Source organism: Budorcas taxicolor, chromosome 3 (assembly GCF_023091745.1).
Source record: "Budorcas taxicolor isolate Tak-1 chromosome 3, Takin1.1, whole genome shotgun sequence".
NCBI classification, from domain to species: Eukaryota; Metazoa; Chordata; class Mammalia; order Artiodactyla; family Bovidae; genus Budorcas; species Budorcas taxicolor.
The window spans coordinates 74,886,589-74,899,806 of NC_068912.1; the positions used below are offsets into that span (position 1 = coordinate 74,886,589).

General features: G+C 34.7%; 1 protein-coding gene across 2 annotated transcripts in view; it reads left to right on the plus strand.

The window, feature by feature from the left end:
* The window catches only part of ANKRD13C (ankyrin repeat domain 13C), an 89,329-nt gene that overhangs the window by 39,840 nt on the left and 36,271 nt on the right, over positions 1-13,218 (plus strand). For both annotated transcript variants that reach the window (XM_052637391.1, XM_052637392.1), the window contains exons 4-6: positions 1,879-1,964; positions 3,116-3,161; positions 8,476-8,542. In XM_052637391.1, the coding sequence (XP_052493351.1) occupies positions 1,879-1,964; positions 3,116-3,161; positions 8,476-8,542 (199 nt within the window). The remainder of the gene's footprint in view (positions 1-1,878; positions 1,965-3,115; positions 3,162-8,475; positions 8,543-13,218) is intronic.

A 13,218-nucleotide genomic window follows, 5' to 3' on the forward strand; every position in this document is an offset into this window, starting at 1 on the left:
TTCAGTTCACTTACTTAGTCATGTCCAACTCTTTGCGACCCCATGAACCACAGCATGCCAAGCCTCCCTATCCATCATCAACTCCTGGAGTTTACCCAAACCCATGTCCATTGAGTCGGTGATGCCATCCAATCATCTCATCCTCTGTCATCCCCATCTCCTGCCCTGAATCTTTTGCAGCATCAGGGTCTTTTCAAATGAGTCAGCTCCTTGCATCAGGTGGCCAAAGTATTGGAGTTGCAGCTTCAACATCAGTCCTTCCATTGAACACCCGGGACTGATCTCCTTTAGGATGAACTGGTTGGATCTCCTTGCAGTCCAAGGGACTCTCAAGAGTCTTCCCCAACACCAGAGTTCAAAAGCAGCAATTCTTGATCCCTCAGCTTCCCCTGGTGGCTCAGAGGTTAAAGCGTCTGCCTATAATGCGGGAGACCTGGGTTCGATCCCTGGGTCGGGAAGATCCCCTGGAGAAGGAAATGGCAACCCACTTCAGTATTCTTGCCTGGAGAATCCCATGAATGGAGGAGACTGGCGGGCTACAGTCCTCGGGGTCACAAAGAGTCGGACACTGACTTCACTTTCACTTTCACTTTCAGCTTTCTTTATAGTCCAACTCTCATATCCATACATGACTACTGGAAAAACCATAGCCTTTACTGGACGGACCTTTGTTGACAAAGTAATGTCTCTGTTTTTTAATATGCTGTCTAGGTTGGTCATAACTTTCCTTCCAAGGAGTGTCTTTTACTTTCATGGCTGCAATCAGCATCTGCAGTGATTTTGGAGCCCAAAAAAATAAAGTCAGCCACTGTTCCCATTGTTTCCCCATCTGTTTGCCATGAAGTGATGGGACTGGCTGCCATGATTTTAGTTTTCTGAATCTTGAGCTTTAAGCCAACTTTTTCACTCTCCTCTTTCACCATGTATTGATGTATACATTCTCCACCCCACTAATACATTTTTTATCTTATTTTATTCAAGGCTAATATTTTCTCTTATTTCAGTAAATGTGAGAGATTGATTGAGTTTGCTGGTATATTTTAGACCTTCATTCTAATAAACAAAATTTCTGTTTACCTAATTACAGGCACAGTAGTAAGCAGTTAATTTTGAGCCTCTATAGTAACTCTTTATAGTAGATTTTACTTGAGATTTACTATAGATTTTAATATAGATTCATTCTTACTTGACAAATGAAAAAAAGAAAGTGAAGTTTAGGAAAATTAAGTGTTCCATATTGACACAGCTAATAAGTAGTAAAGCTGTGGTCTGCACTTAAGCAATTTGTCTAAATATCTGTTAACTATTGAGAAGACACTGGAGGGTTTCAGGGGTTTTTTAAGAGTCTGAAGTTCTTTTTACAGATAGAATAGGATTCTTTTTAGTATTTTTTACGCTATGTTGGTAGTATGTGAGAGCAAGTACAGTCTCAAGTAAAAGAAGAACAGATTCAACTGATAAAATTTTGTAATTACATTTTTAGAAAAATAATATCTAGTATGATTCTTGAGATTTTCTATCTTTGAGATCATCTTTTAGATCACTGTCAACAATAGGACACTGCATCATCTGACTGAGGTTGGTAATCTTGACTCAGTCAGATGAAGCCTTGCTGATGATTAAAAACCACCAAAGCTAGTATGACTGTAAGTTGATGTCGAGGTATCTCCTTTCAGTTTTTCTTGAGGATCATAAAAGCTTTGCCAAAGATATTTTCTAACATATTCACAATATCTGTATTATATCTGTGTGTAATAAGCCAGTGGTATTTCTTAGCATGGTGACATTTTTTTTCACAATTTTTTTTGAGGTATAATTAGCAGTCTAACATGGCAAAATTTATTTTAAATTAAAAAAAATTTTTAATTTAAATTTTAGTTACAGCTCTTTTAAGGAAGCTTAAGCAGCAATCCAGGGAAAGTGTTGAAGAAAAACGACCTCGATTATTAAAAGCCCTGAAAGAGGTAAGCTCAATTTCTTGACTGATTTTGTACCTAAACTGTAATTGAAAGTGTACTTTTATGCATTTTAAAAATGCAGTTTTATTTTTTGCTAATTATTAAGAGTCAAGAAATAGTAAAAATCCTGCTTCAATTAAGCAATAATGACATTAAAAAATACTAATTACCGTGTGTAATCTTATGGGAAGCATTATTTGCTTTGAACTTAGAAGGTAGATAAAAAATTATTGCTCTCAATAAATTAGGTAACAGCTCTAAGAAAAAAGAAGGTAAATGATAATTAATGGAAGTAATTTTCCTTTGTTCTTTGGATTCAAAAATTTTCTCTGAGCAGAAGCTGCTACTGCTAGTAGGGGCATTTTGCATTTTCTATATGTAACAAAACTGTTTATCTATCCTACTCCATGGTGGTAGAGCTGGGTGTAGTGGTACAGAAAGGGAGAGAGGTTTGTTTTCTGTTATTTTTTCTCTTTATTTTGGATGCCTGAAAAAACTGTGGGAGAAAGACCTATGACTGTGTCTTCTTTTAGGTATGCTATTTTTTAAAATCTCAAGGGATAAATTATTTGAGACTATTTGATTAATAGTTCCTTGAAGAGTTATAGTTTTTGTTGTTTAGCTTCTAATTTAAGAAATAAAAACATTGTCTATAGATAATATGATGACAGATTATTTCAGGTTTAGAAAACTTGTGTTACCACTTTATAGAAAAAAGTTTCTGTTGCAGTGAATGATTTTATTAGATCATTATGAGCCTACACAATAATCATTTTAGAAGTTTTTTTAAAAAACACTTCTAAAGTTATTAACTATTTTCACAATACTACTCATTTTGTTTTGGTTATACTAAAGTGGAATATTTACTGATGCAAATTTAAATGCCTATATCAGTTTTATGTGATTAAAACGTTCTTGTAAAATCTAAAGTGGTCTGTGGATAAGTGTAGTAATGTCTGCTATTGTAGTATTATTTTAAGCAGTAAGTATACATATATATTTTGGTTCTTTCTCTGACTCCATAATTGAAATTATTTCCTTTTTCTGTCTATAGATCTTTAATGATAACAGATTTTTTTTAAAGCAAAATGTTATGCAGGTATAAGAGCTGTTAACTAAGGTATGCATTTACTAATTATACATACTTCATTTCTCAGCTAGGTGACTTTTATCTCGAACTTCACTGGGATTTTCAAAGCTGGGGTAAGAATGTGCTATGTTTTACTGTGTAATATGTAGGTATGCAAAAATAACTATTAAATAGACATGTTAAAATAACCAATACTTGCTGTAAGGAAATTTAAATATTTTTCATCATGTTGAATATAATGGTTATAAAGCCCTGTGTGTGTGTGAGTCGCTCAGTTCTGTCTGACTCTTTGAGACCCCATGGTCTATAGCTTGCTAGGCTCGTCTGTCCGTGGAATTTTCCAGGCAAGAATACTGGAGTGGGTTGCTATTCCCTTCTCCAGTCAGTGGATCTTCCCAACCCAGGGATTGAACCCAGGTCTCCCACAGCGCAAGCAGATTGTTTACCGTCTGAGCCACCAGGGAAGCCCATAAAGCCCTATAGTAATATTTAATTATCCCAACCTGATTAGTAACTTCCATAATTATTTTTTTAAGGTAAAAGATTGTATTATTTAAAAACGAAATGCTGGTTCAAATATAATAATTTAATGTAAGAAATTTTCAGAGAGAAGAGAAGAATAACTATGGGATTATTAGATTACTGAATTTAGGGAAATTTGACATATAGTATTTAGATACCTAAATGTGAAGAATTTGGTTAATATTAATTGAATTTGTATATTTTCTCATCTTTCAATCACTTTTGCTGCTTTATTACATACTTTATAGCCACTGTCTTAACACATTTGTTGCACACTATTCCACTTATTTATAAAAGATGTTAATTCCTAGATATTTTACAGTCATTTTTGATTTACCTCAGTAAGGTATTTCTCTCTTTCTCATTTTAAACATGAGTCTACTTAGGAAACTTTTGTGTTCAAATAGGAAGCTTGATCCTAGTGACCTATACTTTACTAAATAAATAACTATCCAAACAACTGACTTTTGGGTTAAACATTTTTTAATGTAATCTATATATAAATTGGATATAGTGTGCTTATGTGTTTTTTAAAAGCATCTGAATTAATCTTTATGATCTAAACATTTGAATGCTTATTATCACCAAAATAATCATAAAGATAAATCATAAAATAATCATAACAATAAATCAGATATTGACAGAGACCACTCTAGAGATGACTATTAATGTTTCATATGAATATTTTCAAACTCTCTTCAATGCTTATGATGAACATGTTTGTACACACATATAAATATAAGTTTATATGTGTATATATAGCCTCAGAATTAGTTTTTTAAATGAAATCATACAATTATTATGCATTTTGTCATTTTTACTTTATCATAAATATCTTACATTTTACTTACATGAAGTACCTCCTTTTTTAAAAAAAACAGCAGCATAATACTTTATGAGATGGGTGATTAAGATATTTCTGATTTGTTTAATCTCTAAATAAAAAATTTTAATCCTTAAATATAATCAGTTACAACTTTCGATCATCAGGCTAGTTTTGGCTCCGTCAAAAATCACACATGTGGGAGTTCCCTGGTGGTCTAGTGGTTAGGATTCTGGGCTTTCCTTGCTGTTGTAGGTGTTGTTGTTGTTTAGTCACTAAGTCCCATCTGACTCTTTTTGTGATCTCGTGGACTATAGTCCACTAGGATCCTCTGTCCATGGAATTCTCCAGGCAAAAATACTGGAGTGGGTTGCCATTTCCTTTCCCAGGGGATTTTCCTGACCTAGAGGTTGAACTCTGTCGCCAGCATTGTAAGTGGACTCTTTACCACTGACTCTGGCCCAGGTTCAATCCCTTGTGGAGAACTGAGATCCCACGAGTGCCGTGGTGTGGCCAAAAAAACTCACTCAAGATTTTCTTGACTCTCATAATGTTTTATGCTCTATCATTCAGAAGTCCCAGTGTCCTAGAATACCAAAAGAAAAAGAGATGTGATAGCATTGTGTAATAAAAGAGCTCCAAGTTAGATTGGTCTAAAGTCTGGATGCTATTTTTTTCACTGTTAAGACCCCAGTCATTCTTGGTGATCCTTGGGTATACTGGCTCTTTAATTGACTGTTTTAGTAACTGTTAGTATTTTGAATTCTAAAATTGTCACTTTATCTTGCTCAGCAAAATATTCTGAAATATTTTAAAAGTGACATTTCAATTACATGAACAAATTGAAATGGATATAATTACTCCTGAAATTGCACATATTATCTGTAGTTGTAAACACATTGTAACTGTTACATAATCAAGTTTATTATGTAACCACTGAGGTACTAGTTTAAAGTATTGCTTCTGGGACTTCCCTGGTGGTCCAGTGGTTAAGACTCTGAGTAGGGGGCACTGGGTTCAATCCCTGATTGGAGAACAGAGATCCCACATGCCCCATGACTTGGGCAAAATATAATAAAAATTATTTTTGAAAAAATGTATTGCTTCTCTGAGAACTTGACTTTGACGCAAGAAAGTTAGCACATCTGATTCATTGTTGATAAAGGTTTTTACTGATTTCATGTCACATTATTAGCACCTGATGTTTGGATGTCATCTATCATTCTAAAAACTAAACTCACTGGCTAGATTTAGTTTAGATGCTTTGGATTAAAAAACATTGGATAATCTCTGATATAAGATTTGATTATCAAGCTTTTTTCTAGAGTTTAGGCATGCTTCCTCCCTTGTGAAAGCCCCTGATATTAAAAAAAAAAAAAAGAAAAGAAAAAGGCAACCCAGAAATAAGGGCAAGTTAAGAAATACTGAGATCCACGGGTAAGTTTAGTTTAGTGGTAGTAGAGCACAAAAACTCCACTCTCTCTCCTTCAGTATTTGGCTGAAAATAGCCTCAGACTTGGTTAATAGCAAGTCTGAAGGCAGCTAAATTATTCCAGAGTGAGTTTTTAGGTATAGAAAAGCCTTAAAATGGAATCAGAAGTACTGGCTCCTGTTTGCAATGGATAATCACATATTTTTCCTGAGCTTGGGTTTTTTCATTTTAAAAGTGGGAGTAAGAATAAACACCCCACCTATTTTCAAGTCTTTGTTTTGGTGTAGATGAAATGAAATCATGTTTTTGAAGGAAGCACTTTAGATGCTGTAAAGTGTTAAATAATTTATAGTATTATAATCACTACAAACTTAACATTATGTGTATGGCATGTTTCAACAGAAAAACTAATAGTTTTTTTCTTTATCTCATAATCTACAGAATATCTGTCCTGTTTTTAGGACTTTTTTTTTTTTTTTTTTTTTTTTGCATATTAGAGATGGAAAACATCAGGCCTAGACTCTTCTTAAAATCAGGGAATAAGCGATAGCAAAGCCAGAATGAAAACTTAGAGATTGTTCATTTTTCAGTTCAGTAGATTATACTGTCTTTGGAGTACTCTGTTAGACTCTTAGATAAAGTTGAAATAACTTAAGATATAGAGAGCCTGATTGTTCAGTTTACATGGGGGAAGAAAGAGTCATCACAAAATTGGGAAAATGCAAATTGCTCTATTTTTGGAATGCATTGAAATCTTTTTTTTCCTCTATGATATACCTTCTTTTTTTTTTTAACTTTTGCTTTTCAATCTTCAGATTCTTTTTTTCTCTACTTTCCCCCTTTCTTCCTTTTCTCATAAGTGGGTATTGGTGTGTGATTCTGAATTTTGCTTTTGTAGTTTACCATGCTACTTTACAAGATATAATAAATTTAAATTAAGTTAGAGTGCTGGCTTATTGTAATCATCTTTTTCTTACTATATCAAATATTTAAGAACAGAAAAGTAGATCTCAATTAATAAGTAAGAAAGAGGAGCTTGATCATTTATATAGGTTTATGCCATTATTGGAGAAGACAATGGCACCCCACTCCAGTACTCTTGCTTGGAAAATCCCATGGGTAGAGGAGCCTGGTGGGCTGCAGACCATGGGGTCACTAAGAGTCGGACATGACTGAGCGACTTCTCTTTCACTTTTCACTTTCATGCATTGGAGAAGGGAGCGGCAACCCACTCCAGTGTTCTTGCCTGGAGAATCCCAGGAACGGGGGAGCCTGGTGGGCTGCCGTCTGTGGGGTTGCACAGAGTCGGACACGACTGAAGCGACTTAGCAGCAGTAGCAGCAGCATGCCATTATTCGAGAAGGAAATGGCAACCCACTCTAGTATTCCTACCTGGAGAATCCCATGGACTGAGAAGCCTGGCAGGCTACAGTCCATGGGGTCGTAGAGTTGGACGCGACTGAGCGAAGCACGCACATGCATATGCCGTTATTACTCTTCTTAACTTCTGTTGTTTCATATAGGGAAGAATTTGATTGGAAAATGATTTCTTATGTTCTTTGACCAGGGTAACTTTTAGCTGATACTCCCTCTGGGCTGTAAACTTTTCTTATTTTCATAAAATAAAAAGTGAAAACTGTCTTTAATGATGTAATCATTTTAGATTGAATAACCTCTAAAGAATTAAAAAACTTTTAATGTTAATTAGAAAATATATAAAAATTTAGAAAACTTTTGAAAAAGTTAACTAAAAACCTAGCCTTTAGTTTTCTCTAGGGTCTTTCTTTCTAACCAGGTTGATTTTTATCACCCATTTTTAAAACACTTGAGTTTTATAAAATATACGTGTAATACATCTTACACAGATAAACACACACACATACATACACCTGTACATGGGATGAGATCTCTAATTTCAAGAATTTTGAGTTTCACATTCTTTTCTTTTTTTGGTATATGGTAGTTTAATTATTTAGCCTGTTATGTAGATTTATTTATCTATAGAATAACTCATCTTTCCTTAAAATATAGCAGATAATGAATAATAAAAAACTATAAGAATATAGCTTATGATATGAATGTGAGCAACACTGAAATGTAGAAATGTGTGAGTCAATAGTATGATTGGATTTTAAGAATTTTAAAACTAATGTACATTGAGCTTACTGAGTAATCAATATATTTAGAATTCAAATTCAAATTCAACTAGCTCTAAAAGTGTATTTTTCTATTATACATATTACTTTTCTGGTATTTTATGCAGTTATATATAAAGAATTAGATGGTATCCAGGTTTATCTGGTTACCCGTTCAGGAGGGTTTAGTTACCAAAAGGCCTTGTTTTCTCACTAATAGTAGCATCTTGCAGTATCTACCAAGAATGGCAGTGCATCAGTTCTGCTACTCTTATTTGTATTTGGTGGTGGGTGGTGGTGATGGTAATTACAATTAAATAGTAGATATTTGAGGTTGCTCAGAGTTGCTTTGTGTATTATTTTTCAGTGAAAAATAATTTTAAAGGAAATTTTAAAGGAAATTATGACAATTTTGATAAAATAGTAAAATGTTACAGTACTGTTCTAATTAAAAAATTTATAATGTCTCAGAACTTTAGGTGGTTATTTTTCACCTTTTCTTTTTACAAATACAGTGCCTTTACTTTCCCGAATTCTGCCTTCTGATGCATGTAAAATATACAAGCAAGGTATCAATATCAGGTAAGGTAATTTGATTTTTCTCTGAGTAACAGATAACTGAGATTTAGAGGAAGCTTTTCTTTCTGTAGCTTATACATGGATGTAGCATTTTATAACCTAAACATGTCTTAATGTATTCACAATGTTTTTTCTCCTTTGAGATACTAGAGATAAGAAACCAAAGGTATAAAATCTTGACTAAAACAAAGGTATTATTGTTCAACTACAGACTATCTAGAACGCAAATAGAATGAAGATCATGATACAATACCAAGAAGGTTTAAGATGGTCATGCCCCTCTTCCTAGCTTTTTAGGGAATAAGGAACACATAAGGAGGACCTGACTCTTGTCCTTTTTTACTGCATCCGTTTCCTACTGTTCCCTCCCCTATGTACCCACCCATGCTTCTAGCCATTCATCTATCCATTCTAGTGAATATTTTTTAAGGCTAATTTTAATTTTCTTCTGTTTTCTTTTTAACTGATTGATATTTGGATCTCATGAAGAATCTATTTATTTTACTCATTTCAGAATTTTATCATTATTTCTTTATCTTTATATTAATATAGGTATATTTATAAATGATCACTTCTTTGGCACTCAGCCTTCTTTATGGTCCAATTCTCACATCCGTGCATGACTACAAGAAAAACCGTAGCTTTGAGTAGATGGACCTATGTTAATAAAGTGATATCTCTGCTTTTTAATACACTAAGTTTGCCATAGCTTTCCTCCAAGGAGCAAATGTCTTTCAATTTCATGGCTTCAGTCACCATCTGCAGTGATTTTGAAGCCCAAGAAGATAAAATCTGTTACCACTTCCATTTTTTCCCCTTCTGTTTGCCTTGAAGTGATGGGACAACCACATGCCAGGATCTTAGTTTTTTTAATGTTGAGAATCCCTTGAATAGCAAGGAGATTAAAGCAGTCAATCCTAAAGGAAATCAGCCCTGAACATTCATTGGAAGGACTGATGCTGAAGTTGAAGCTCCAATACTTTGTACCTGATGCAAAGAGCTGAGTCATTGGAAAAGACCGTCATGCTCGGAAAGATTGAAGGCAAAAGGAGAATTGGGTGGCAGAGGATGAGGTGGTTAGTTAGTATCACTGACAGAATGGACATGAATTGGAGCAAATTCTGGGAGATAGTGGAGGACAGAGGTGTCTGGTGTGCTGCAGTCCATGGTGTTGCAGAGTTGGATACAATTTAGCATTGAACAACAAATTATATAAATGATACATATTTAAGCTATTTAGAATGCTAGTGAATATGCCAACTGTTTTTTTAACTGGCCGTACTGTGTGGCTTATGGGATTTTAGTTCCCCAACCAGGGATCAAACTTGGGCCCTGAGCAGTAAGAGTGCAGAGTCCTAACCACTAGACTGCCAGGAAATGTCCCCATTTTAATGTATTCATATTAGTATATTTATATATGATATATATAATTTTATATGCCTATGTTTATAAAAATTCACAATATTAATTTGAGCATTGTCGAGAACTAGAGATGCCTTAAAAAGTTATATAAAGTCTTCATTTTATAGATTAGCAAGTTCAGAAAGGTGAAGTGATTTTTTTCGAGCATATTCCAAGTTAATGGCTGAGCCAGGACCTCTCTGACTTACTGTCTTCCTATCATGTGACTTCTTATCATGTCACAAGACAGAAATTTAAAGAAAATCAACTGTTTATGAGATTAATTATTAAGTATGATGAATTATAATGAAGAGATAACCTTTAGTTAGAAGTAAGTTCTAGGGTAATTATTCTCAAGCAAAATTCTATTGGTTAAGGTAGAGTTTTCTGTGTTTTTGTTTTTTAAAAATAACCTCCTCAGATATTGCTCATCATGAACGTTCTCATGCACATTAAATTCATGGTCAATACAGAAACCTTGGAAAACACAGTAAAGTATAGATGAAAAACTATGAAAGGATTTGTTAATGATGTAGATTTAATTCAGTAGCCTATTGTTAGCAATATATTATGAATTTCAAAAATTATTCATCAGTTTAAAAAATTTTAATATAGGTACTTGCCAAAGTTAGTAGATAACTTGGGAGAATAGTATTGTCTTCCATGTGCTGTGTTAAAGGTTAGTTTTAGTTCTGTTTGATTCTTAAATTTAGAAGAAAAGGAGCTTCTTTCTTTTAAAAAATTATTTCACATTTATATATACCTTTTAAAAGTAAATGACATGATGCATGTTACATAATAAATATAGATGATAAAAACCCCACAAAATGGCTAAGATAGACATATGAGAATAAGGGCCTGAGAGAATAATTGTGTGAAAGAATATAGCTTAAGGGGAGCTACTGTAATTTAGTAAGACTCTGAAACCTGGGGCTTACTAGCAGGAAAGCTCTTTATTAAGGTTGAAGGAGTGATGGGTTCAAAATGCTGGTTATCAAAGTTAACTAGATTAATGGAGAAGCTGCATTTTAGAATGTATGGTAAAGGTTTTTTGCATAGGTGAAGAATTAAAAGAAAAACAATTAAGTAAAAACTTTGACATTTAATATCATGAGATAATTAGTTCTTTTCAACATCACTTCAAATGATTTTTACTTGTATCTCATGATAGCAGTGTGATTATTTAAAGTATAGGAATTCCCTGGCAGTCAAGTAGTTAGGACTCCCATGCTTTCACTACCAAGAACGCAGATTCCATCTCTGGTTGGGGAACTAAAATCCTGCAAGCTGTGTGGGCAAAAAACAACACAGTATCTTCTTTGGTGTCTAGGAGAAATTAATATTTTAGTAGAAATAGTAATATGAACAACTTTATTGTTGAGAATACTAATAGATATTTTCACTGTTAATAATTTTGAGGTAATATATAACCATTGACCTACATAGTCTTTGCGAACTGTCTCATTTGAGCTCTTCCTATCTCAAGGGTAGGCCCTATTTTCTTTTCACTGTTACTTGGGTAGTTATCAAGTTTTTATCTGTAAAAGGACATTTTCTGTTTGAATCTTTGCATTTGTGTAAAGAACTTTATGTCCTTCATGGTGAATTACATGGTAAAAATTAGAAGTATTTAGGCTCATTAAGCTGAAAGCCAAGGACTAGTTAATACATTATAATATCACCATGATAAATTATATCATTATGAGGCATGTTTGATACAGCTTACTATGCCATCTAATATGTCTAATATCTAAGCTGTATTAGATAGTCTTTCAGTTGTAAATTATGAAAACACATATAAAAATTGACAATTGACTGATTTCAGGTGTGACTAGATTGAAGGGCTCAAGTGTCGCCAATGTCAGTCTGTCTTTGTCTCTCTGTGCATCCCTTCTCTCACCCCCACCCATTGCAGCCCACTACTGTTCTCACCCAGGATGGGCAAGAAGGGAGTGGAGGCAAAAGACTATTCTGGCCCATGTCTTCTTTTTTCAAAGGGTATAGAGTTCCCTGGTAGCTGAAGTGTGGAGTCCAAATAGGCCACTCATATAAAATGATCTGTCCCCTTTTTGAGACTTCATTAAACCACATTAGCCCACATTAGAGGTAGGAGATAAGCCCCTTTTATTGGCATCATTTTCTCTTGTGCCACATGTACAAGCAATAACAGAATATATTTGGTAGTACTAGCACCAATAGTGCAATAGCAGGCCACTGAAAGTGGACCAGGAGCAAGAATTCAACTATAAAGCAGCAAGTCGAGCTCACTCCTACAGGAGTTGGTGCCTTGCTATTTTTTTAGGACTTATTTGACTCTGTGGGGTGTCTGTATTTTACATGGCTCAGAAAAGAGCTTCTTATACACAAGTTCGGAGAAGGCAATGGCACCCCACTCCAGTACTCTTGCCTGGAAAGTCCCATGGACGGAGGAGCCTGGTAGGCTGTAGTCCATGGGGTTGCTAAGAGTAGGCACGACTGAGCGACTTCACTTTCGCTTTTCACTTTCATGCATTGGAGAGGGAAATGGCAACCCACACCAGTATTCTTGCCTGGAGAATCCCAGAGACAGAGGAGCCTAGTGGGCTGCCTTCTATGGGGTCGCACAGAGTCGGACACGACTGAAGCAACTTAGCAGCAGTAGCAGTATACACAGGTTAATCATACTTCCCTGTTCATCTCTGTTGTCCTAGTAAAATTATTAATAGTGTCACCTTCACTTTTAAAAGTTACTAGTTTGGGTGTTAAATTATATGTAACCTTGGTTACTCTTTTGATGCAGCATGTGAAAATGTTCCATTTTTCAGCTTTCCCTATAAAGGGAAGCTAGTAATGCCCACTCATTTGCCTTGTCTATGGTGAGAATGGAAAATCCTACAAAGTAATGAGTTCTTATATTGTGTTAGAAATTCAGTAGCCAGGGTGGACCTCTCACAAAGACTTAAAGAAATTTTCTTTGGGGTGTGATCAGCATTTCTTAACAGCTGTGTGAACCTATTTCTTAACTTAAGGACTGTGTTTTGAGCAGCCAGTCAGAGAGGTCCTGATATGATGATTTGGAGACTGCAAAGCCTTGGGCAAGACTGAAGCACGTCAGGGTACTTGTAAAGTTTTCCACTCCATTATTCTCTCTAATTTCACCAAGTAGTGATTTATAGAATTTATTTGAGACCAACCCATTGGGTCGACCATGTCAGGTCTTGGTTACAATGAACACAACAAACATACAGGTGTTTGAATACATGAATATTTGCCATAGGAAAGATCCAGAATGTTTCAGG